The sequence below is a fragment of the Lithobates pipiens genome, unplaced genomic scaffold, assembly GCF_037356315.1.
Source record: "Lithobates pipiens isolate NorthernLeopardFrog02 unplaced genomic scaffold, aLitPip1_a1.2 Scaffold_8, whole genome shotgun sequence".
NCBI lineage: Eukaryota > Metazoa > Chordata > Amphibia > Anura > Ranidae > Lithobates > Lithobates pipiens.
In genome coordinates, this window is record NW_027507903.1 from 373,692,056 (window position 1) to 373,717,968 (window position 25,913).

The 25,913-nt window shown below is 43.9% G+C and overlaps 1 protein-coding gene across 7 annotated transcripts in view; it reads left to right on the forward strand.

Moving 5' to 3' along the window:
* The window catches only part of FBXW11 (F-box and WD repeat domain containing 11), a 445,866-nt gene that overhangs the window by 329,552 nt on the left and 90,401 nt on the right, over positions 1-25,913 (forward strand). For all 7 annotated transcript variants that reach the window (XM_077473614.1, XM_077473613.1, XM_077473612.1 and 4 more), the window contains 2 exons: positions 856-974; positions 1,060-1,170. In XM_077473614.1, the coding sequence (XP_077329740.1) occupies positions 856-974; positions 1,060-1,170 (230 nt within the window). The remainder of the gene's footprint in view (positions 1-855; positions 975-1,059; positions 1,171-25,913) is intronic.

Consider the following 25,913-nt stretch of genomic DNA (forward strand, 5'->3'; position numbering starts at 1 on the left):
GTATGGTTCATGAATTTGAAGTTTCTATTTTTTTTTTTCTTTGTTTTTAAAACTTTATACACGAACAACTCAAGCCAGTATCAATAAAAGCCCTGTATGATACAGAACTGAAGTGTGTATGTCTATATAGGCATCCACACTTCAGTTCTGTATCCTCTATATTAAAAGTTCTTGTTGGATTGTTAGGCCTACAGATGAAAAATGGGTTGAACATGGGTCTGGATCTCAACTTGTTAAGGAATACAGTTTACTGCATTGTTCTCCGTTTTTAGTTTGAATCGTATGCATAAAAGACAAGTTAAAGCGGGGTTCCACCCTAAAGTGGAACTTCCGCTGATCGGAACCCTCCCCCCCTCCGGTGTCACAATTTGCACCTTACAGGGGGGAGGGAGGTGGAGATACCTGTCAAAGACGGGTATTTACACCCACTTCCGGGCATAGACTCCCGTGGGAGTCTGTCATTTCCTGTCCTGCTGCGCTGTCTGCTGGGACACACACAGGTCCCAGTGACAGCGCGGACAATTCCTATTGCACTGCGCGACTCGCGCATGCGCAGTAGGGAACCGGGAAGTGAAGCCGATTCGCTTCACTTCCTGATTGCCTCACCTAGAATGGTGACGGCAGCAGCCGAGAGCCGAGCGATCGGCCTCGGCTGCCGGCATCGCTGGAACCCGGGACAGGTGAGTGTCCATTTATTAAAAGTCAGCAGCTGTAGTATTTATAGCTGCTGGCTTTTAATATTTTTTTTTAGGTGGAATTCCTCTTTAAGTTCTTGAGAATGCACATTTGGAAAATGCAAAGACCTGTTGCTTTATGATATCTTGCTTTACAGCTTCAGCTTTCATATATTTTCAGGTGTGGAGCACGAGTACATGTGAGTTTGTTCGTACACTAAATGGGCACAAACGTGGCATTGCTTGTCTACAATATCGAGATCGTTTAGTTGTAAGTGGATCATCGGACAATACCATCAGGTAAACTGGTAGAATGAGTTTAAGAACAACCTCCTCTGTGTCTTCACTAGAACTACTTTAACAATCAAATCTTTCTCTTACACAGATTATGGGACATAGAATGTGGAGCATGTTTACGGGTTTTAGAAGGACACGAAGAGTTGGTCCGGTGTATTCGATTTGATAACAAGAGAATAGTCAGTGGAGCATATGATGGGTATGCATTATTTAAAGTTTTTTTTTTCCCTATTATCCATTTAGGGCACAGGTTTTGTGGAACAGCTGGATTATACTGCCAGTTCCCGGAGGACAGGACACTAACAACCTGTAGGCCAGCCCTATGGAGTACAACCTCCCCAATGACCGGAATACCATTTTCTTAATCATACATCACGGGACACAGAGCCATAGTAATTATTATGTGGGTTATAGGCCACCTTCAGGTGATAGACACTGGCACACCCTAAGACAGGAAGTCCACTCAATATATAACCCCTCCCACTACTTTTTCACCAGTGTCTAAGGTGTTGGTCGCAAGTAAAGATGTGCTGTGCTGAGCTCCACTGGAGCAATCCTTGCTGGGGCTAGTTATGCAGCCTGATCCATTCAAAGTGTCTTTTTAGGCCGAATTGAATGGTACCCAGGCCTCGTGGCAGAAGAAACGAGGTTTACCCCGTAACGCTTCTCTTTCTTGAGAGCTGGACCTCGGGATCCAGTGCTTTTTGTTTTTTTCAGCCATACGTTTTTTTTTTTTCTGGCGGGGTGCTATTACGGGTCCATGAATGCGGATCCCCCAATAAAAAAGGGGCTCCAGTTCCTGAAGGTCTATTTAAACAGAGCCTATCGTTAGGGGTGAAAATTGGGTCTGTTGGTTTTACCACAGAAAACCCTGCAGCAGAAAAGGTAAGTTGAGTTTTCTTATGAATTGTCTCCTTTAATAAGTAAATGTCTTGCATAAAAGTCACCACTGGTAGCTGTATAGAGCACGTACCTTGTCATGCTTCCTCAAAGATCAGCCTGTGTCAGCAGAAGCTGCAGATTCCCTCAGCGAGCAGCCAAGGCCTCTGGTAAGATTGGGGAGTGGGTTTCATACAAAACAAAACACCCCCCACCTCAAGCTCTTCCCCCTCTTCCTGGATAGGGCGAAGTCAAAACAGTTGGCGATGCTGCTCCGTTTTTTTTACCGCCCTCTCCTTGCTACCCCCCCCCCGCGCGTACATGCACGCATGCCCCGATCCCGTCGGATAGGAGGCGCGCGCAGGAAAGATGCTCTTTTGAAAATAGAGGCAATGTGATGGAGGGGACGGGGCTTAGCACGGTGTTGGCATGTGGCAACGTCCTTTACAGGGGTGTTTTAAAAACATTTTTATTTCTGGCTGCAGCTGCGGAGGGACACAAGCAAAAAGGTGCATGTAAGAGGTTTGGTGACAGGCATCCCCTTGGCACATTTACTAAAAGCACCAGGCTGAGCATTAACCACTTTCAGACCGGACCATTTTGCTGGCTTAAGACCAGACCACTTTTTGCGATTCGGCACTGCGTCACTTTAACTGACAATTGCGCAGTCATGCTACGTGGCTCCCAAACAAAATTGACTTCCTTTTTTTTCCCACAAATAGAACTTTCTTTTGGGGGTATTTGATCACCCCTGCGGTTTTTATTTTTTGTGCAACAATTTTGAAAAAAACACATTTTTTACTTTTTGTTATAATAAATATCCCCCAAAATTATATATAAAAAATTTTTTTCCCTCCGTTTAGGCAGATACGTATTCTTCTACATATTTTTGGTAAAAAAAATCGCAATAAGCGATTGGTTTGCGCAAAAGTTATAGCATTTACAAAATAGGGGATAGTTTTATGGCATTTTTATAAAAAATTTTTACTTGTAATGGCGGCGATCAGGGATTTTTATTGTGACTGCGATATTATGGCGGACACATCGGACGTTTTTGACACATTTTTGGGACCGTTGTCATTTATACAGCAATCAGTGCTATACGACTGGCACGCGAGTGCGCCGGCGGCGGCACGCGTGTGATAGCAGGGCGGCATATAAAAATGGACGTACCTGTACGCCAATATGCCTGCCCGTGCCATTCTGCCGACGTACGCCGGTCGGGAACTGGTTAAATAACAGCGACAGTTGCTGGACTATTTTCTGAAGCAGTGGATGCGATTTCTTCTGGTAGTACCTCCTGTATTTGTGCATCGGCTATAGTCAGAAGGGGTGTAGAAATATCCCAAAAAAGGCTCAAGATGGACTCCTTCAAACTCTAAAAAGTCTTAACTAATCTTTAAAGCGGGATTCCACCCTATAGTGGAACCTCCGCTGATCGGAACCCTCCTCCCCCTCCGGTGTCACAATTGGCACCTTTCGGGGGGAGGGGGGTGGAGATACCTGTCAAAGACAGGTATTTTATACCCACTTCCGGGCATAGACTCCCGTGGGAGTCTACGCCATTTCCTGTCCTGCCGCGCTGTCTGCTGGGACACACACGGGTCTCAGAGACAGCGCTGACAATTCCTATTGCGCTGCGCAACTCGCGCATGCGCAGTAGGGAACCGGGAAGTGAAGCCGATTCGCTTCACTTGCTGATTCCCTCACCTAGAATGGTGGCGGCAGCAGCCGAGAGCCGAGCGATCGGCCTCGGCTGCCGGCATCGCTGGAACCCGGGACAGGTGAGTGTCCATTTATTAAAAGTCAGCAGCTATAAATACTACAGCTGCTGGCTTTTAATATTTTTTTTGTAGGTGGAATCCCTCTTTAAGATTTCATCCTCCCCTGAGAGATCTGAGGTGGCCGGTCAGTGAGCCATCAGGGTCAGGTGTTGCAACTGTTTCCAACACTGCAGCCCCTGTCTACGTCACTGAAGAAGTTTTTTCCTCAACCATATTAGGATTGGAGCAGAGGTTTAACTGCTTTAATGACTTCCCAGAGTGGGACTAAGCGTGATAGGGCCCCTTGTGTTACCCAGGACCCTCAAACTGAGGAACCGGGGGTGGGTGATAATGATTTTTTTCTTAGGGGAAAGGGAAGAGGCTGACTCCTCCTCCTCCTCTTCTGAATGCGGAAGAATCAGGTTCACAATCTGCAAAATTGATGGTACAATCTCTTAATGAATTGGTCCCCACAAATAAGCTACCCTTAACTGAGTCGGTTGACAAGCCTGCTTCTTGTTTGGGTTCCCTAAAGCCTCCCCAAGTTGTGCATTCCTTTCCTATACCATTCATAGCTGGAAAAGCTTATGTATTCTGAGTGGGATCACCCAGATAAGCATTTTTATCTTCATAAATAGTTTTCAACACTTTATCCTAATAATAAAAGGAGAAGGGGAAGGAAACGTTTAATAAAAAAAAATGGGAGATGATAGCAATTGATGCTGCTATGTCCTCTGTTAATAAAAGTTGGACTTGTACAGTAGACAATGCTCAAATGCTTAGGGATACAACGGATAAGAAGTTGGAATTCCTATTAGAAAACACTTTTTTCTCTGGCAGGTTCAGTAACTCAGCCTGCGCTGGCAGCAATTCGTGTATGTCAATCCTTGAGAGACCAGTTTAAACAGGTGCTCAAGATTATTCCTGATCAGCAGGCCCAAGATTTGGCTTGACCGAGCTACCAGGGGCATTATGTTTTGCAATAGACTGAGAGATTCTATTCTCCAGGCCTCACGCCTTACACTGGGGTCGGTGCATATGCATAGAATACTATGGTTGAAAAATTGGTTAGCCGAATTGCCCTACAAAAAGCTCCTGGCTAGTTTTCCTTTTCGCGGTGAACGGCTGTTTGGGGATGATCTGGATAAGTACATCCAAAGAATTTCTAATGGGATAAGTACCCTTTTGCCAGTTAAGAAAAGGAGTAAGCATATTTCATTTAAACAAGCCGGTTCTCCAGTGCCAGGAGCATCGGCCTCCAGGCAGTCTCGACAGCCTCTTACTTAAATTGAAGAGGTAAACCCCAGGGTCTACCCCAGGGACAAAAAAAGTCGGGGGAAAGGAAACCTACAAAACAAAATATTAAAGCCTCCTTATGAAGGGGTGCCCCCGCTCGCACGTGTGGGTCGGGGGGGAATTTCTGCAGTTCTCAAGGGTCCGGCAGGGAGAGTGTCAAGACAAATGGGTGGCTTCCTCAGTTACACTAGGGTACACACTAGCGTTCCTAGAGTCCCCGTCTTTTTCTCAGATCAAACGTTCCCAGGGATCCAGAGAAAAAAGTCTTTCAAGCATTGGACCATCTTTTGTCTCAAAAGTTTATATTGGTGGTCCCCATAGAGCAGGGATTGGGGTTTTATGCAAACCTTTTCACGGTACCCAAACCAAATGGAGATGTCAGACCCATTCTAGATCTCAAAGATCTAAACCGGTTTTTGAATATCCGCTCTTTTTTTTATTTTATTTTATTTTTAACCAAATTGAAGTTTGAGCATGTAAGTGAATATAATAGTACACGTATTCACAAAAACCGGTACAACAAGCACCAACCAGCATGTGAGAAGAAAAAATACATACTATGTCTGACATAAGTCTGAGTACACAATCTGCTAGGTTCAGTTTCGGCATACAAGAGTGTGGTTAAATACATGATCCCAGAAAACCCAAGACCCAGTTGTCAACTGTGGAGGCAGCTGGGCCCGCCCCCAGGATGTAAAACAACCATTCTAGCCCGTGCAGCTGTGGGAGCTCAGAATCCCATCTATCCCATATTTTACAAAATTTTTCTGGACACCCACGGTTGGAGTAAATTACTTTTTTATATGGTAACACATTGTTCACAGCTCTCTTCCACTGCTGGATCGTAGGGGAGGCAGGCGTAAGCCATAGCTGAGCTACCTGCATCCTAGCAGCGAAGAGTCTCCTGTAAAAAAAAATCCTAAGATATTTATCCTCCTCAGGGAGGAGGAGAAGGCCAAGGATACACTGCCGGCACAGCGTAAGGGGGGAGCCCATGTGGTGGTGTAGAAACTTAATGACCTGTGCCCAGTATCTTTGGACAGGCGGGCAGGACCAGATAAGATGGTAAAAGGAGCTGTTAGCATCTCCAGACCTGGGGCATGCGGGATCATAGAAGTTAGGAAACAATTTGAGCGAAAAAGGATCAAATCATTAAGGATACCACGTCCCAAAAATTATCAAAAAAATGAAGAAAAGGGGGGGGGCCAGAAAAAGGGGCTGGGGGATCACCAACCCCAGGGACTTTTAGGGTATCAAATCACAAGTTTAACGATAAAGTAGATAAAACGTATAATTTTATTCATATTTTGCAAAATTAGTAACACAACTTTATTGTTACATTCATAAAAATAATCTTGCACGGTACAACGTGGGAAAGCATTCCAGGATTACCCAACTTTGTCCATGCAGGAAAAGAGAGCTGCGATATGCAAAACATGTTTTGTTCAGTTTGAGCTTCTTCAGGAAATTCAAGCAGCCAATAGTTAACACTAAAATAGCAAAGGTATACAATAAGTAAATATTTGGTTAATTAAAACAATCAGATAAAGTGAACGTATGAAAAGTACACATTAGGCTGGGTTCACACTGCTGCGGGGGGAGATCCGGATGTGATTCGCACCGCAAATCACATCCGATCTCCGTAGCGATGCGAGTTCAGCCATACAGATAGTATGGCTGAGTTCGCAGCGCTCCCGCAGCAAACTCGCACGGGACCCTTTTTTTGGTCCGCAACAGAATCGGATCGCATGGGGGTTCACACCATGCGATCCGATTCCTGTGCGAGTCGGCAGATCGCACTGCGATATGCGGACGGATCTGGGGGTGTCATTAACATAACATTGACACTCCCAGCCGTCCGCATAGGACAGTGTGAACTGCCGGCGGGAGTAATGCGATGCGGGAAAACTCCGCGGATTCGCGGCGTTCCCGCATCGCAGCGGTGTGAACCCGGCCTTAAGAGATAAATTGGTCTTTAGAAAAAGGCAATGTCACTATTGGTAAATACACATATAAATTCAATTGCAGTTACAAATCGGGTATATTACAAGTGTATGATAAAATCTCACCAAAATCGCCAGGACTCGCCGTATCGATATTATGTCATTGAAAAATCAATTAAATTTGAGTATAAGCCTATAGTGGCTCATGACCGAGAGAGCGTGTCGCCATTTGGGTCTGCAGAGAGGAACAATGAGTAATAAATAATTAAATGGCCAAAATAAGCCATAAAAATTCAACTGAAATTTATAAGTTGAATAAGTAAATAAATAAAGTGGACAAGTTAAGTGGATCTTGTATGGCATAGCTCATTCATTACTCCTTTCGCATTTTCCTTTCAGCTATCTTATGAACCCTAAATCATTTCTAGTTTTGGATTATCCTGACGCATAACTTGATGCTACCATGTTCTTCTGGTATCTGCATTGATTCAATTAAGCCTCTCAGGTAACCAATACCGACTCCTTGTCCACTTTATTTATCTATTTATTTACTTATTCAACTTATAACTTTCAGTTGAATTTTTCTGGCTTATTTTGGCCATTTAATTATTACTCATTGTTCCTCTCTGCAGACCCAAATGGTGACACGCTCTCTCTTGGTCATGAGCCACTATAGGCTATAGGCTAATTGATTTTTCAATGGCATAATATCGATACGGCGAGTCCTGGCGATTTTGGTGAGATTTTATTATCATGCACTTGTAATATACCTGAGTTGTAACTGCAATTGAGTTTATATGTGTATTTACCAATAGTGACATTGCATTTTTCTAAAGACCAATTTATCTCTTAATGTGTACTTTTCATACGTTCACTTTATCTGATTGTTTTAATTAACCAAATATTTACTTATTGTATACCTTTGTTATTTTAGTGTTAACTATTGGCTGCTTAAATTTCCTGAAGAAGCTCAAACTGAACGAAACATGTTGAATATCGCAGCTCTCTTCTTTTCCTGCATGGACAAAGTTGGGTAATCCTGGAATGCTTTCCCACGTTGTACCGTGCAAGATTATTTTTATGAATGGAACAATAAAGTTGTGTTACTAATTTTGCAAAATATGAATAAAATTATACGTTTTATCTACTTTATCGTTAAACTTGTGATTTGATACCCTAAAAGTCCCTGGGGTTGGTGATCCTCCCCCCCAGCCCCTTTTTCTGGCCCCCCCCTTTTCTTCATTTTTTTTTTTTTGATGCAGGATCATAGTCTGGTTTGAATTTAGACAGGCGACTAGGGGCAACATATGAGCGGTGAAGTATATAGAGGTGTGTCAATCTATCCGACAGTTTAGGAGACACTTTCGTAGACACTGCCAATATATCTCCCCAGTGATCATCCTCCACACTCCCAAGGTCCATCTCCCACCTTGTTTTTAATTGATAAGCCCGAGTTGTGGCCCCGGGGGCAAGGAGGTGCGTGTATAGAAAAGAAATCTGTTTCCTGGAATCGTCCCCAAACACTAGAGCCGTAGAGTCCAGAGCTGGAGGTGAGCTCCCAAATGGAGTTTGGACTGCGTGGCGAACCTGCAAGTAGCAGAATAGCGCGTGGTTAGGAAGATCCTATTTCTCCTTGAGTGTCTGGAATGTCTTTATGCTATGGTTCGCGTACAGTTGGAACAAGTATATAATTCCCCTGAATATCCATACCTTATAGTCCGGCATGCTCAGCAGCTCTGGCAGACAAGGGTTCTCCCATAGAGGTGTATGAGCGTGCAGTGTGGTGGTCCCAGTCATCCTCTGCGCCATGCGCCAAACCCTGCTATGATGTATGAGCATGTGTTGGTTGGACCCCAGACGTGAGAGCCCTCTATGGTTGCAGAATATGATCTGGAAGGGGTGCGCCACTACATCTGTGGCCGCTGTGCACACTAAAGTGGAGTATCTCAGCTTATCATAAGCATTGATGTAATAGAGGTGGGAGAGTTGGGAAGCCAGGTAGTATGTTGCCAGGTCAGGTAGCGCAGCGCCTCCCAGGTGAACAGGGCATTTGAGTGTCTTCCAAGCTAGCTTATGCCTAGAGGAACCCCAAATAAACGAGTTGAGGATCGATTCCATGTTCCTAAACAGATGGGCCGGGACGTGTGGCGGAGCGTGCCAAAAAAGGTAGAGCAGTTTGGGGAGATTAGTCATCTGTACGAGCCCCAGACGTCCCATGACTCCAAGGGGGAGCCTGGACCAGACCTGGGTCATACGCTTCAAAAGGGAAAAAAGCTGTTCTAAATTTAGACGGATGTAGTCCGCAAGGGAGCGGGAGCACTGTATACCTAAATACTTAATCTGATCGGTGTGCATAAGGGGCAACGCGGACAGTAATATCCATAGGGAGGATTTGGACCAGTTGATTCGAAGGCCCGAAAAATTACCAAAGCGTTGTATCAGTTCCAAAACCGCCATCAATGAAGGGCCAGCATCCTCTAAGTATAGCAGCATGTCGTCTGCATACAGGCTGATAACCTTCGATAGTTGTCCCATGCGGAGGCCCCCGAATGTCCAGGTGTGTCCTGAAAGCAATAGCCAGGGGCTCCACAGCCAGCGCATACAACATAGGCGTGCATACGTCCCGCCACAACCACCACCAGAGGAAAACCCCAGGGGCGTCTCAGGCAGCACGAAGCAGAATAGGACAAGATAACATTGGTCAGACATAGCAAAAAGAATAAAGACATGAAAATAATACAAATAAAAAACAAACAAAGCCGAGTGGCTGTACATTTCAAACAAACAGTGCTTACTCTGGACCGGCAAGGCATCTCAATCTTCAGGCAGCTCACCGCAGCTGTGAGGGCTGAGGCCAGCCAGGGAAACATAACTTGAGAGATCAGCGAGGGGCGCACCTGGCTACGGGAGACATCTTGTAAAACATATGGTGGAAGGTGGGGTATATAGCCGGGCGCTCTCCATGCCGACAATGGGGGCGAACAATAGTTAACTGAGCCGCACGGCCAAGTAGGTAAATTCAGCATCTGAGGCCAACTATAAGTGGGAACCAAGATCCCGGCTGCAAAGTCTGTCTGCGGAGAGAGGGGACCAAGGAGGATAAAAAGTAACCAGGGGGACGGGCACATCCATGTCAGGTACATGCAGTGGGCAGAGTATGTTTAGTGCCGAGAACCATGCACTCTGTGTAGTTTTGAGCCAGGGGGAAAGGAGAGAGTAGCAGCACCAAAAGTTTACTCAGTTTGAAGCATGACAGGTCCCTGCAAGGCTTGGCGGGTCTCGGATTTGTAGAAGATCAGAATGGGGGTAGCAAAATTGGGCACAGGCATCATCCGGACGCTGCTCCAACCAGGAGAATACCGAAGCAGGGTCTTTAAAAAAAATGGGTCTTGCCATCCCAGATGACCCCGAGTCTAGCAGGGAACAACATTGCGTAGGCCAAGTGGCAAGCACGGAGCTGACGCTTTGCTTCGGTAAACTGCGCCCTCTTCTTTTGGATCTCAGCGAAGTCCGGGAACACCGCGATGCCCTGGTCTTCATAAGGGATGTTGCCCTTCTCGCGGGTGAGGTGTAGGACCCTGTCCCGGTCGCTGTAGTTTAGCATCTTTGCAATGAAAGTGCGGGGCACCTGCAGGCAGGGGTCTGGAGGCTAGGCGGTGAGCTCGCTCGACTGCAAATGTGGAGGAGAAGGCCTCTCTTTCAAAGTTGGCAATCAGCAGGCGCTCAAGGAATGTGGGAGGATTAGAGACCTCTGCCTTCTCAGGTAGCCCCACAAACCGGAGGTTGCAGTGGCGCAGTCTATTTTCAAGGTCGTCCTGCTTGCTCAGGACGACATTCAATTGGTGTTGCAGTCTTTCGGTGGATACCTGGAGGGGAGGGATGTCATCTTCCACCAGCCCAATCCTGCACTCCGTTTCGCCGACTCATTCCCGCAGTTTATGTAGGTCCTGTCGGAGGAGGGAGATGTCAACCTTCCTCGATCCTGGAGGTGAGGGTAGTACGGCAAAGGGTAACAGCCTCAAGGATGCGAGCAGTATCATCGGAGGGTGGACTTTATTCGCTCGGGCCTTTCGGCTTCATTTCCCGGTTCCCAACTGCGCATGTGCGAGTCGCGCTGCGCAATAAGGATGGTCCCCGCTGCATCTGGGATCTGTGTGTTTCCCAGCAGGCAGCGGGGCACTTGCGGAAAGGGGCGTAATCTACACCCCTTTCCGCAGAGAGCTATCCCGGAAGTGGGTGCAGATATCTGTACTGTACAGGTATCTGCACCCCCCTCCCCCCTGAAAGGTGCCAATTGTGGCGCCGGAGGGGGGGAGGGTTCCGATGAGCGGAAGGTCCACTTTAGGGTGGACCTCCGCTTTAATAATGTGTTTCCCGATGGTGCTGCTGGTCTCCTTGTTAGTCTCCATCACATAAACAGCATGCCCGAAATTCTTCAACTTATCTCATATAGCTTTAAGGCTTGTGGTGTATGAGCAACATAGTTGCATATTAAGGCTGAATAAAGACACCAGTCCATCCAGTTCAACCTGAGTGAGTGTCTACAATTGTCCCTATCTCTGTATATTGCACACTCACATCGGTCCCTACCCTAACATGAAAGAGATGTAAAACCTTCATTTTTTTTTAATTAAAAATGTAAATACAACAATGCACTTACAATGTCAAAAGAAATTGGAAGCCTTAAGTCCGGTGCGCCGGCCGGCACATGCACGAACAAACCCATCCTCCTTGGATCCTCTAACTACAAGCATGAGGTGATGTCAGCGTTTCGCTCCACCCTACGCATTTCGTAATAGTTGCGTCATCCAGGGGCACGGGCGGCGTGCTGCGTCACCTCCCTTTATGTGGTTGCCGCCTGACCAAGCCTCATTCTGAACTGTCAACTCGCACTGTTCCTGCCCAGCACAGTGCAGTACTCGTGAGATTTGCTGATGTTTACCGGTAGAACACTAACAATACTAGCTATCCGCATATACCAGAAATAGAAATCATGAAATAAACTATGCTAAAAACGTTATTAAATACAAAGGAAAAAGATAGTCCTTCATTTTTGAGAGTCCAACATGTAACAAGACTAAGTCACAGTACAAGGAGTTTTGGACCCTGAATGACGCCCCCACTGCAGTTTCAACAGTGGAAATGGAATAGAATATACATCGGGGGGCATTCCCATCTAATGTATTAAATATACCCTCATCATAAAATATATAAAATGCCAAAGAAATAAAAATAAATGACAATCGCTAGGGCAAAGTCATGTGTGCAACTATATTGGCCTGCCCACATAAGTGACATCCCGTAATGCGATTCAATATGTAACCCAACATGGTCTCTCCAGCCACTTACTAGATGAAAGAAATAAAAATCACAAATAAAATTTGTTTGAAAAAAAATTTTTTATTCCAAATTCTGGGTGAGTCCACATTTACTCTGGAATTGGAGACACACCATCTCCAACCACCAAAGCACTGCGAGCCATGCTCCCCAAAGTCGCAAAGTAGCTTAAATTATAAGGCACTAAATGCAACCAAACTAAATCAACCAGCGCTAAAAAACGGTTTCTTAACACACACTGCAGCTGAAATACTGAAGGTCAAATTACCAAATCCCAAAAGAATTCATCATAAAAAAGCAGTACAGCACATATACAGTGCCTTGCGAAAGTATTCGGCCCCCTTGAACTTGTCAACCTTTTGCCACATTTCAGGCTTTCAGTGCAGCAAACTCACTCCAGAAGTTCAGCGAGGATCTCTGAATGATCCAATGTTGTCCTAAATGACTGATGGTGATAAATAGAATCCACCTGTGTGTAATCAAGTCTCTGTATAAATGCACCTGCTCTGTGATAGTCTCAGGGTTCTGATGAAAGCGCAGAGAGCATCATGAAGACCAAGGAACACACCAGGCAGGTCCATAATACTGTTGTGGAGAAGTTTAAAGCCGTTTTTGGATACAAAAAGATTTCCCAAGGAGCACTGTGCAAGCGATCATTTTGAAATGGAAGGAGTTTCAGACCACTGCAAATCTACCAAGACCTGGCCGTCCCTCTAAACTTTCAGCTCAGACAAGGAGAAGACCGATCAGAGATGCAGCCAAGAGGCCTATGATCACTCTGGATGAACTGCAGAGAACTACAGCTGAGGTGGGAGAGTCTGTCCATAGGACAACAATCATTCATACACTGCACAAATCTGGCCTTTATGGAAGAGTGGCAAGAAGAAAGCCATTTCTCAAAGATATCCATAAAAAGTCGCGTCTAAAGTTTGCCACAAGCCACCTGGGAGACACACCAAACATGTGGAAGAAGGTGCTCTGGTCAGATGAAACCAAAATTGAACTTTTTGCCCACAATGCAAAAGATGTTTGGCGTAAAAGCAACACAGCTCATCACCCTCAACACACCATCCCCACTGTCAAACATGGTGGTGGCAGCATCATGGTTTGGGCCTGCTTTTCTTCAGCAGGGACAGGGAAGATGGTTAAAATTGAGGAGAAGATGGATGCAGCCAAATACAGGACCATTCTGGATGAAAACCTGTTGGAGTCTGCAAAAGACATGAAACTGGGACGGAGATTTATCTTCCAACAAGACAATGATCCCAAACATACAGCAAAATCTACAAAGGAATGGTTCACAAATAAACGTATCCAGGTGTTAGAATGGCCAAGTCAAAGTCCAGACCTGAATCCAATTGAGAATCTGTAGAAAGAGCTGAAAACTGCTGTTCACAAACGCTCTCCATCCAACCTCACTGAGCTCGAGCTGTTTTGCAAGGAAGAATGGGCAAGAATTTCAGTCTCTCGATGTGCAAAACTGATAGACATACCCCAAGCGACTTGCAGCTGTAATCGCAGCAAAAGGTGGCTCTACAAAGTATTAACGCAAGGGGGCCGAATAATTTTGCACGCCTCACTTTTCATTTTTTTATTAGTTTCACAAATCCAATAGATTTCGTTCCACTTCACAATTGTGTCCCACTTGTTGGTGATTCTTCACAAAAAAATAAATTTTTATATCTTTGAAGCCTGAAATGTGGCAAAAGGTTGAAAAGTTCAAGGGGGCCGAATACTTTTGCAAGGCACTGTACTTAAACTAGAACATTAAAAAAACAAACATAAAAACACAAGCAGTCCATTCACTGTGGCTGAGGAAAAGGCGATGAGCTCAGCAAGAAAGCACCAAGGTATCCAATGATTCAGGTGAACTATACATCAGATATGGTGACTTGAGTGAAACCCTCCACCACCGATAAAAATAGCCGCTCACCTCAGAAGATGACCCCTTGAATAAATCGGAATAAATGCAACCACCAAAAATCCAAATCTAAAACTCCATATACCATAATTGCATATGCCTCTCCGGTGACACCAGTACCGTAAGGGCAATGCCAAATTCAAAAAGTGTCATATCCAAAGTTCACAGGGTACGCCATCTAGTAGTCATTTGACAATAATGCGTACCCGGTTACTATTCTCACCTATTTTCATATCCAGGAGAAAAAGGATTACATGTCTCACCATACAATCGCTATAACATTCAAAAGGCCCACCGGCGACCCCATCAAAATGTATATAAAAATTAATAATATAAAAATTCTTTGTTCAAAAAGACCTATGACTGATAAATGGACAGGAGCCACAACACGGCAGGAGCAACAAAAACAAAGATCTCATAACAATCCATCTGCACAAATTTTCAATAATCGAGAACCCAGAGCGAAAGGTCAGGCGGTCAACCCCCTTTACTCTAATACATCCCACCACCATATTAACATGACATTTTAAATATGGCATAAACAAATTGATACAGTAACAAGTGTCATAACAAGCATACTCCCTCCAAGGCATATGAGATGACGACACATGCAATAAATTATTTTGCCCAAGAACACCAGAAAACCCAGAATCAGGCACATCAAACAGAATGTGAACGCCATCATGAGTGGTTAATGAAGGCGTTCACATCTGTATCGACGTTAAGGCCATATGGGACATAGGTTCTGAGTCTATGTATCCAGGCCATTTCCTGCCTTGAGATTTCCCTAACAAATGACCCCCCTCTCCAATGGGGCTTGTATTTATCTATACCCATGTATAGTGTATTGGAGGGATCCCTGTTATGCATCTGGTCATAATGCCTGGAAACCGAGTGCTTGTCAAAGCCTCTTCTGATGTTATTAATATGTTTGTTTAATCTCAATTGGAGAGCCCTTTTAGTCCTCACTACATACTGTAAGCCACAAGGACACTGTATGAGGTCGACCTCTACCTCAGTGGAACGTGTGATGAAGGCTCAACTTCATACAATCTTAATGTACTAGTAGAAACAAAGTTACAGATCTTACTTTCTGCACCTATTAAGGGTACAAAACAGTTTTTACACCTATAATACCCCTTTAGATTTAGAAAGAAACAGCTATAAGTTTTTGGTGGATCTTGTACACTAGGTGCAATCCTACTACCGAAGGACGATGCTCCTTTGAAGATGACCTGTGGTTTTTCAGCTAAAACGGCACCAAGCACCTGATCGCTGGTTAACAAGTGCCAGTGTTTCTGGATCAGACCCTTGATGCCACGGTATTGGACTGAGAAAGTGATAATGAATGGCAGACTACTCTGAGTATCCACCCTCTGATTGTCCGCCCTATCAGGGTTCCTATCTGCCAGCAATACCGACCTATCTGTCTAACGAGCTGTGTTTACTGCTCTCAAAAGAAACTTGCTATCATAACCCTTGTCCAGGAATCTATTTGAGAGTAAGGTTGCTTGTTTACTAAAGGTCTCAACCTCCATACAGTTACGCCTAAGGCGTGTAAACTGCCCCTGAGGTACTGTTTTTAGCCACGGTTCGTAATGACAACTATCCAAGGAAATAAAGCAGTTTCTGTCGGTTGACTTGACAAAAGTTGATGTGACAAAACTGCCATCAACCACTTTAATATTCAGGTCAAGAAAATTAACTTCCTCCCAACTAGCTTCAAAATTCAATTTGATAACTGTCGTTTGTTTAGAGTTAGTAGTATCTACCTTGGTTAATGCAAGGAAGCCAGCCTCCAGAATCATATAGAGTCTAGAAGGCATATGTCCCCTGGTGTGGATCCAAGGGTTGGCACCTCAGGAAAGTATGTCATAGGTAGAATACTTGACTTTTCTACAAATGGGGTTAGAAATGAAGTTGGCCTTGATTACTATCGAGGGCCAGGTCTCAGCCTTATAAGTATTTCAGCAACCACTTGCTTCGCATTCTTTGGTTCTTAGCTTTATTCAGGGGGTAACGCGGCTTAATCCTCCAGTTAAGTCACCCCTGAACCCTTGGGACTTGAATTTTTCTGTCTGCTTTACAGAAACAGCCTTTTGAGCCAATATGACATATTCCCTTTGTCCTTTTGACAAGGAAACTAGTTTTTCTGGTAGCCATATCTTTTGCAAGAAAAGTATCAGAGTTGGCTGCTCTTTCTTGTAAAGAGCCATATTTAATTATTCACAAGGCTAAGGTAGTATTGCGTTTTCATTTAAGTTTTCATTTAACCACTTGCCGACCGCCGCACGATATACGTCGACAGAATGGCACGGGCAGGCATATGGGTGTACCTGTACGTCCCTGCCTTCCCCGCGGGAGGGGGGCCCGATCGGGCCCCCCCCCAGTGCCAGCGGCGGTCGGTATCCGTGCAGGAGCGATCCGGGATGAGGGGGCGGCCATTCATTCATGGCCACCCCCTCGCGATTGCTCCTGACGAATGGAAGTGAAGCATTGCATCACTTCCTCTCCTGTAATGTAAACACAGGCAGAGGAAGTGATGTAATCTCTCCTCCGTGTCGGTATTTTTCGTTCCGGCACCGAGGAGAGAGGATCGGTGAGTTGCACCAACACGACACTACACAGTAGAACATGCCAGGCACACACACCCCCCCTTCACCCCCCGATCACCCCCCCCAATTACCACTGCCCCCCCAGTCACAGTGACACCAATTGCATTTTTTTTTTGTTTTTGTTTTTTGCATTGGTGTCATTTGTGACTGTAATAACTGTTAGGGCAGTTAGGGTTAGCCCCCTTTAGTTCTAATGTACCCCCCTAACCCCCCCCCAATAAAGGTTTAACCCCGTGATCACCCCCCGTCTCCAGTGTCACTAAGGCTGGGTTCACATTGCAGCGGTTTATGAGAACGGATGTGATTCGCACCGCACTGCAGTGCAAATCACATCCGATCTCTGTGCGATTCGAGTTCAGCCATACAGATAGTATGGCTGAATTCGTGCCGCACCCGCCGCAAATTCGCACGGGACCCTTTTTTTGGTCCGCAGCAGAATCGGATCGCATGGGTGTTCACACCATGCGATCCGAGTTTGCAGATCGTACTGCGATATGCGAACTGATCTGGGGGTGTCATTAACATTTCACTGACACTCCCAGCAGTTCGCATAGGGCAGTGTGAACTGCCGCCGGGAGGCATGCGATGCGGGAACCCGCCGCGGATTCGTGGCGTTCCCGCATCGCTCCAGTATGAACCCAGCCTAATAAGCGATCGTTTTTCTGATCGCTGTATTAGTGTCACAGGTGACGCTAGTTAGGCAGGTAGGTATTTAGGTTCGCCGCAGCTTTTTATAGCGCCAGGGACCCCCATATACTACCGCATAAAGCACCCTGATTGCCCCCTAGTTAACCCTTTCACCAGTGATCACCATATAACTGTTACAGGTGACGCTGGTTGGTTAGTTATTTTTTTATAGTTTCAGGGCACCCGCCATTTATTACCTAGTCTCACTAGTGTACCCCTAAATTTAGGGGTGTCTACTTTCCAAAATGGGGTCATTTGGGGGGGGGGGGGGTTGTGCCATCTTGGCATTTTATGGCCTTCAAAACTGTAACGCCCTTAGAAAGCCTGAAGGCGGTGCTTGGTTTTCGGGGCCCCGTACGCGGCTAGGCTCCCAAAAAGTCCCACATATGTGGTATCCCCGTACTCGGGACTCGGGAGAAGCAGCAGAATTAATTTTGGGGTGTCATTTCACATATGCCCATGGCATGCGTGAGCAATATATCATTTAGTGACAACTTTGTGAAAAAAAATAAAATAATAAAGTTTGTAATTTTCCCGCAACTTGTGGCAAAATATAAAATATTCCATGGACTCAACATGCCTCTCAGCAAATAGCTTGGGGTGTCTACTTTCTAAAATGGGGTCATTTGGGGGGGTTTTGTACTGCCCTGCCATTTTAGCACCTCAAGAAATGAGATAGGCAGTCATAAACTAAAAGCTGCGTAAATTCCAGAAAACGTACCTTAGTTTGTAGATGTGACAACTTTTGCGCAAACCAATAAATATACAGTTATTGACTTTTTTTTTACCAAAGACGTGGCTGAATACATTTTGGCCTAAATGTATGACTAAAATTGAGTTTATTGGATTTTTTTAATAACAAAAAGTAGAAAATATCATTTTTTTTCAAAATTTGCGGTCTTTTTACGTTTATATCGCAAAAAATAAAAATCGCAGAGTCAGTCAAATACCTTTTAAAAGAAAGCTCTATTTGTGGGAAAAAAAGGACGCAAATTTTGTTTGGGAACAACATTGCATGACCGCGCAATTACCAGTTAAAGCAGCGCAGTGCCAAATTGTAAAAAGACCTCTGGTCATTGACCAGCAAAATGGTCCGGTCTGAAAGTGGTTAAACCAGGATATTGTTCTACCTTCATTTTTTCCAGAACTCGGTTCTACAGAAGAAAAGTCACTACATTCTCTTGATGTAGTGAGAACAGTCAGTCAACTTAAAGGCGACTGCTCAGATTCGAAAAAAACCTGAAAAAACTGTTTTGTATTTCCTGAAGGTCCTAAAAGAGGACAGGCAGCATTTAATCCATTTGGAAATGGTAGATTTCAACAAGTAATTGTTCAAGCTTATGGTTTATAGAGGAAGATGCCTCCTTTTCAAATCAAAGCGCACTCCACAAGGGTTTGAAAATTGTAGAGAAAGTTTAAATAATGGCATACATAGTTATAGTAAGGCTGAAAAAAACAGTTGTCCATCCAGTTCAACCTGTGTAGGTGTATGTGTATCAGTGTCTACAATAATTTCCCATATCCACCTATGTTGTGTCCTTTAAGATGTATATCGAAGTCTTTTAAAAATATCCATACTCCCCGCAGCCACCACCAGTTGGGGCAAAGAGTTCCACATACTTATTGCCCTAACAGTAAAGAACCCCCTACGCAGTTTAATGTTAAACCACTTTTCCACCAGTATCATTGTGTGCCCCCGTGTCCTTTTTACAATCGCTATGACTAAACAGTTTATTTCCTATGCTGGGATACCCATTGAGACATTTGTAGGTCGCTAAGATGTCCCCTCTTAAGCGTCTCATCTCCTGAAGATCATTTTCCTCAGTAAGACTTTGGATATCGTCCCTAATCATCCCCTCCAATAATTTACCCTCTATTGATGTTAAGCTGACAGGCCTATAATTCCCAGGAAATGTCTGTCCTTTTTTGAATATTGGTACCACGTTGGCTTTTCTCCAATCGGCTGGTACCAATCTTGTCATTATGCTGTCCACAATGATCAGGTATAATGTCATGGCTATAACTTGACCGAGTTCTCTTGATCAGGTATAATGTCATGGCTATAACTTGACCGAGTTCTCTGAGGACTCAGGTGTAAGCTATCTGGTCCTTCTGATTTATTTGTGTTTAAGTTTATTAAGGCTTTAATTGACTTTGGCCTCTGTTAGCCACGTGGGTATTTCATGTGTTACGAACACAAAAGTCGCTGTCCGTAAACCCTTCTTTTTCCTGCGTAAAAACTGGAGAGGGCATTTAGTACAGTTGCCTTCTTTGTGTTATCTGTAACCATCTTCCCATCCTCACCTTTTAAGTGTGCAATGTGCTCCGATTTTCTTTTTACTGTTGATATATAAAATTAAAAATTGGGTTAATTCTTAACTCTCTCTTCCGCTATGTGTCTCTTGTAATTCTTTTTAGCCGCCCTGATTGCAATTTGCAATTTATTATTGCATACATTGTAGTCCTCGAATCCTGATGGTGACATTTTATATTTTTTAAAGGCCATACTTTTCTCCTTGATGAGGCTATTCCCATTACGGTTTGATACCTTTTGTTTAATATGCTCCCAAAGCATTCCTATTTCTTTTCTGTGTTGAATGATTCCAGAATTTGGTCCCAATTAATGTCATGTAGCAATGACTGTAGTTCAGGAAAATTGGCTTGTTTAAAATTGTGTTTTCATACTAACCATATGCCTCCTTTTCCTATGCTTTATGCTAAATGCAATTATCTCCACATCTGTGATCAGACTTGGATCATTCATAATTAATAGATCTAACAGAGCATTCTTTCTAGTTGAGGAATCCACTAATTGGGACATGAAGTTGTCTTCTAAAACATTCATGAAATTATGGGCCTTTAATGAGTGAGCTGTTCCCTCTACCTAGTCAATATCGGGATAGTTGAAGTTCTCCGTTATGATTAAATTTCCCTGCCATTTCTAACTAAGATAGTAATTCCAGCTCCTACTTCTCCTCCATGTTGGGTGGCCTATAGCACACCCCCACTATTAATTTCCCACTTACAACCTCTTTTTTAATTTCTACCCATACTGATTCCACCTCCCCCTAGTCCCATACATAATGTTACTTCTCTCTACCACCCTTGCACCATTTTTGACTTATAGACACACCCCTCTCCATCTTCTGCCTTCCCTGTCCTTTTCGATACAAGTAATAATGGCCAGCCAATCATGTGAGCTGTCAAACCAAGGTTCAGTTATTCCCACAAAGTCTAAGTCCTCCTTGTGTATTAGCAGTGCCAGATACACTATTTTGTTAGCTAGGCTCCTATTATTTGTGTATATCCCTCTTAACAGCTCATGCCGATGTACGTCGGCAAAATGGCACGGCTGGGCACAAGCACGTACCTGTACGTTGCTTTTTATGTGCCCAGCCATGGGTCGGGAGCGCCCCGTCTAAACTCGGTGGCCGTGGGACCAGCAGACCCGATCGCCGCTGGTGTCCCGCAATCGGGTCACAGAGCTGAAGAACAGGGAGAGGTCTGTGTAAACAAACCTCTCCCCATGCTTCCTACTGTGGCTGTCATCGATCGTCTGTTCCCTTTTATACGGAAAGACTATCAGTGACGTCACATGCCAGGCCACACCCCCTACAGTAAAAAACACAAAACGTCATACATGGCACGTACACTGTCACCTAGTGGTTAACTCCTTCACTGCCAGTGTCATTTACACAGGAATCGGTGCATTTAAATAGCACTGATTGCTGTATAAATGACAATGGTCCTAAAAATGTGTCAAAAATGTCCTATGTGTCTGCCATAATGTTGCATTCACAATAAAAATCGCAGATCGCCGCCATTACTAGTAAAAAAAAAAAAAAAAAAATTTTTTGAAAAATGCTATAAAACTATCCACTATTTTGTAAACGCTATAACTTTTCCACAAAACAATCAATCGCTATTTGCTATTTTTTTTTTTTTACCAAAAATATGTAGAAGAATATGTATCAGCTTAAACTGAGGAAAAAAAATTTTTTTTAATATATTTTTCGGGGATATTTATTATAGCAAAAAGTAAAAAATATTTAATTTTTTTTAAATTGTCGCTCTATTTTTGTTTATAGCGCAAAAAATAAAAACCGCAGAGGTGATCAAATACCACCAAAAGAAAGCTCTATTTGTGGGCAAAAAAGGACGTCAATTTTGTTTGGGAGCCACGTCGCAGGGCCGCGCAATTGTCAGTTAAAGCGATGCAGTGCCGAATCGCAAAAGGGGCTTGGTCCTTTGGCTGCAAATTGGTCCGGGGCTTAAGTGGTTAATTTTGTATGAGTGCATATTATAGTATATTCCCCCTTACATTACATTTTAACTAAACCCATTCAATTTTAGACAACTAAAATTAGTTTGTCATCTAAAATGAGCTGGAGATTTTAGTCGGCCTAAAATGAGCTGGAGATTTTAGTCGGCCTAAAATGAGCTGGAGATTTTAGTCGGCCTAAAATGAGCTGGAGATTTTAGTCGGCCTAAAATGAGCTGGAGATTTTAGACGGCCTAAAATGAGCTGGAGATTTTAGTCGGCCTAAAATGAGCTGGAGATTTTAGTCGGCCTAAAATGAGCTGGAGATTTTAGTCGGCCTAAAATGAGCTGGAGATTTTAGTCGGCCTAAAATGAGCTGGAGATTTTAGTCGGCCTAAAATGAGCTGGAGATTTTAGTCGGCCTAAAATGAGCTGGAGATTTTAGTCGGCCTAAAATGAGCTGGAGATTTTAGTCGGCCTAAAATGAGCTGGAGATTTTAGTCGGCCTAAAATGAGCTGGAGATTTTAGTCGGCCTAAAATGAGCTGGAGATTTTAGTCGGCCTAAAATGAGCTGGAGATTTTAGTCGGCCTAAAATGAGCTGGAGATTTTATGCAACTAAAACAATTGACGATAACAAAAATGGGACCAAAAATTTATCGAAACTTGCTAGTAAAAAAAACGCTGTCAACAAACGTGGAGATTGAACTGTATACAAACCTCAATATCGTTTTCGTACAAGGTACACAGAATTGGCTCCAGCACAGAGGCTTAAGGTACCTCCTTTACAACTCCAGACCATTCAGACGATACACGGTTGATCACTTCCCTCTGGACGTGCTCCTGAAACCAAATTTCTATCCAGATACATACACATCGTCAATGCCAACAGACCTCAATTTGAAACTAAGTGTAGAAGGGAAGACATAAGGAAAAAATATGGACAAGGAAGAGGAGGGCTAAGTGGGGCAAGCCCACAAAAAGCAGACTATCGTATGTTCAGAAGCCAGTGCTCAAAGATAGGCAGCATAAAGTGGCTCCCCCAAGGTGCCCATATGCGCTCAAATTTCACCTTTTGTATCATTTAGTTGTGCCATATTCTTTACATTGACCATAAACCAAGTTGTTTAATTTCATGAAATTTGAGGGTGAGAATTTTCCAAGCCCTGGCAATAACTTAGTGGCTGTAATAAACATATTAGTAGCTTAAATTGGTATTGGGCAAAAGCTTTGGGGTTTTTGGAGTGTTGCGGTCAGGTTTTTAGGGAATGGCTTACAGAAAAGCACTGTAATAAGATGAAGACCTGAGTGCACATTTGGAAATAAATGGAAATTGCCAGCAAATGAGGAGGTAAATGTCCTGATTTTGGCAGCTGCAGAAGCAACCGGGGCATAGGCGAGTATAAACGTAAATAGGCCTGTAGGAACAAAGTAACATGTAGATAATGATTTAAAGTTAATTTCCAGTGCACCAACATTGGAGCAGTGGTGGCCTTTTTTATTCTTTTTTTTTTTCATTATATTCATTACTGTAGGCCATTTAGGATATACTATATAAGAAAATCCAATGACCTAAAAGATTTCTAAAGAGCAACATAATAGATCCCAACTTTGACCTGACTCTATCGTACACTTTATTAAGACATATATAGACGAATCATCACCCAAGTAGTAATCATTTACCTCTATAGTCGTAGGTCAGTACAGCTCAGTGCTTTTCTCAGATTTAAAATATTCAATTTCAGAGGGCCAAGATGCATTTAAAAATTATATCAATTTATTGAAATCTTTGTACAATTTGACATAAATTTGCTGTATTTCACCTCCCTGACAGATCACCTTAATAAAAAGTTGAAATCATAAGTATTGATTTCCCAGTGGAGGAGGCAGATAAGGGCCAATACAAAGAAGAGGGCGCATCATGTGGAGTAGTCCAGACCTTGAGCTTTACTTCTCTTTTTTACTTCGAGGGATCTGCATCCATCTGTATAAGACTACTATAACACATAGGGGGTTATTTACTAAAGGAAAATCCACTTTGCACTGCAAGTGCACTTGAAAGTAAAGTCGTTGTAGATCTGAGGGAGGCATGCAAGGAAAATAAAAAACAGCATTTTAGCGTGCACGTGATTGGATGATAAAATCAGCAGAGCTTCCACTCATTTCAGATCTACCCCTTAGATTTTGAGCGACTGCACTTCCAAGTGCACGTGAAAAGTGGATTTGCCTTTTGTAAATAACCCCCATAATGTACTTTATATCTTTCATTTAGGCTGCCAGAGAACTTGCTTTTGAGACAGAAGGACTTCGCATAATATAAATATGTCTAAAAGACTGTGTTGTTACTCATCAATTTAGTTTAATTTCCTGGGGGTTTAAAGCTCCAAAGGTAGGAAAAACAACCCTTTTATGGAGTATAAAGGTATAGAGTATAGAGACCAACTGCTCTAGAGACCACAAACGAGAGTATAGCACATTAACTTATTACAAATGTGATCACTTTTAGGGAGACTTTAAGACAGCCAAAAGAAAGCAATTTAAGTCCACTAATACTACTTTAAATGACCATTTTTTTTCCCTTCGTCTTTCAGGACAGCACCTGGAGAGACCGCAGCTCCACCCACTTTTCCCAGGAAACACTGCAGATTACTTTAAAGACCGATCACTTCCACCATGGCCTCAGTTGTATTGTTTCCTCCGGCCATGGTAGAAGCGCTGCAGGGAACCAGGGGGTGCTGCACGTTCTCCAGGTGGGGAGAGTTGGAGGCATACCGGTTGTTTCTTTTGTCTTCGGACCTGGCCCAGCTTTCTTCCATCATGCAAGGGTGTTGCTCTGGCATCCACTCTCCTTCATACACAGGGGGGTTAGGCTGTTTGTAGTCTCTGTCCTTTGTTAGACCGGCGGCACAATGCTAAGGCGCGGCTGTGGTTTTTGTATCTGGCGCCGTTTTCCACAGACTCATGCCTTCCGGGTTCGGATGGCGAGCTCGTCATTCCGGCCGGGGGCGGGACTTCCAACGGCGCAGCGCGGCTTCCGGTTCCGGCCATTGGAACGGAGGAAGAGGGGGCGGTCTCATCCAGCTGACATCGCTTCCAGAAGCTGCAAAAGACAGCGGAAATCTAATTTTTAAAGCACTCAGCGCCATTGTATCCTCGCTGATGGAGGAGGAGCAGTCGGTGGTGGCAGGAGCCACTGTGGTCAGCCAGGCTCAGGTAAGCAGGGACGGGTCTCTGTCATTACTGTTTGGGCCATGTTATGTTTTTCCCTTCCTTGTATCTGAGAGGTCAGATTGGGAGCCTGCAGCGTTCTTTTCCTATCACAGTTTCAGGAATAATGCTTTTGTAGTCTGTTTAGTGAGTCTGTGGGGGGGATTCACTGGCTGAAGGGCAAATAGAATTTGAAGTCTAAAGCCCCATACACACTATCAGATTATCTGCTGAGTTTTTCCTTCAGATTTACCAAAACCATGTAGTAGAAGGGCCTGCCTGATTGCATACACATTGAAACTCCTAAGGTTTGTCCTCATATTATATGGTTTTGGTAAATCTGAAGGAAAAACTCAGCAGATAATCTGATAGTGTGTATGGGGCTTTAGTCTTTCTTTCTATTTTGGCAGCATGTTATCCCATGGTTGATTTTCATGATTTAAACCGTGGAATGGGTTTTTTTGGTGTATTTCAGAAGGTGAAAGAAAAGACCAAATATTCCTCCCCTCCCAGCAAAAGGAAATGTCTGTCATGTAAAAACATACTTAGAGAATCCTGGACCAAGGTTTTGTGCAGGTCCTGCATAAACGATTTGGTTAAAGAAGAGACCGCTTCCACTACTCAGCAGCAAGGAGAGCTGCTAAGCTCTATTCACAAAGAATTGTCAGATACTTTTGAAACTTTCCGGTCCTTTTTAGACGCCCAGCTGCAGGTAGCAGCACAGCACCCCATTCTCATTCTTCAGCTTCTGCATCCAGAGGGGGCAGTGACTCAGAGAATGAGGATCATAGCGGGTCATAAGCTTCTGAGGAGGAAGCAGAGGAAGTTAAGGAACCTTCCGCTTTGTCATCCCGGTACAAATTATCCCTAGAGAAGGTGATGATCTTCTGAAGACTATCCACACTACTCTGAACATCAGAGGATAAAGCCCAACTGTCATTACATGATAAGATGTTTGAGGGTATGGGTGAGGTGAGATGGTGTTCCCGGTCATAAGTTTCTATCCAAAACTATTAAAAGGGAATGGAAGGACC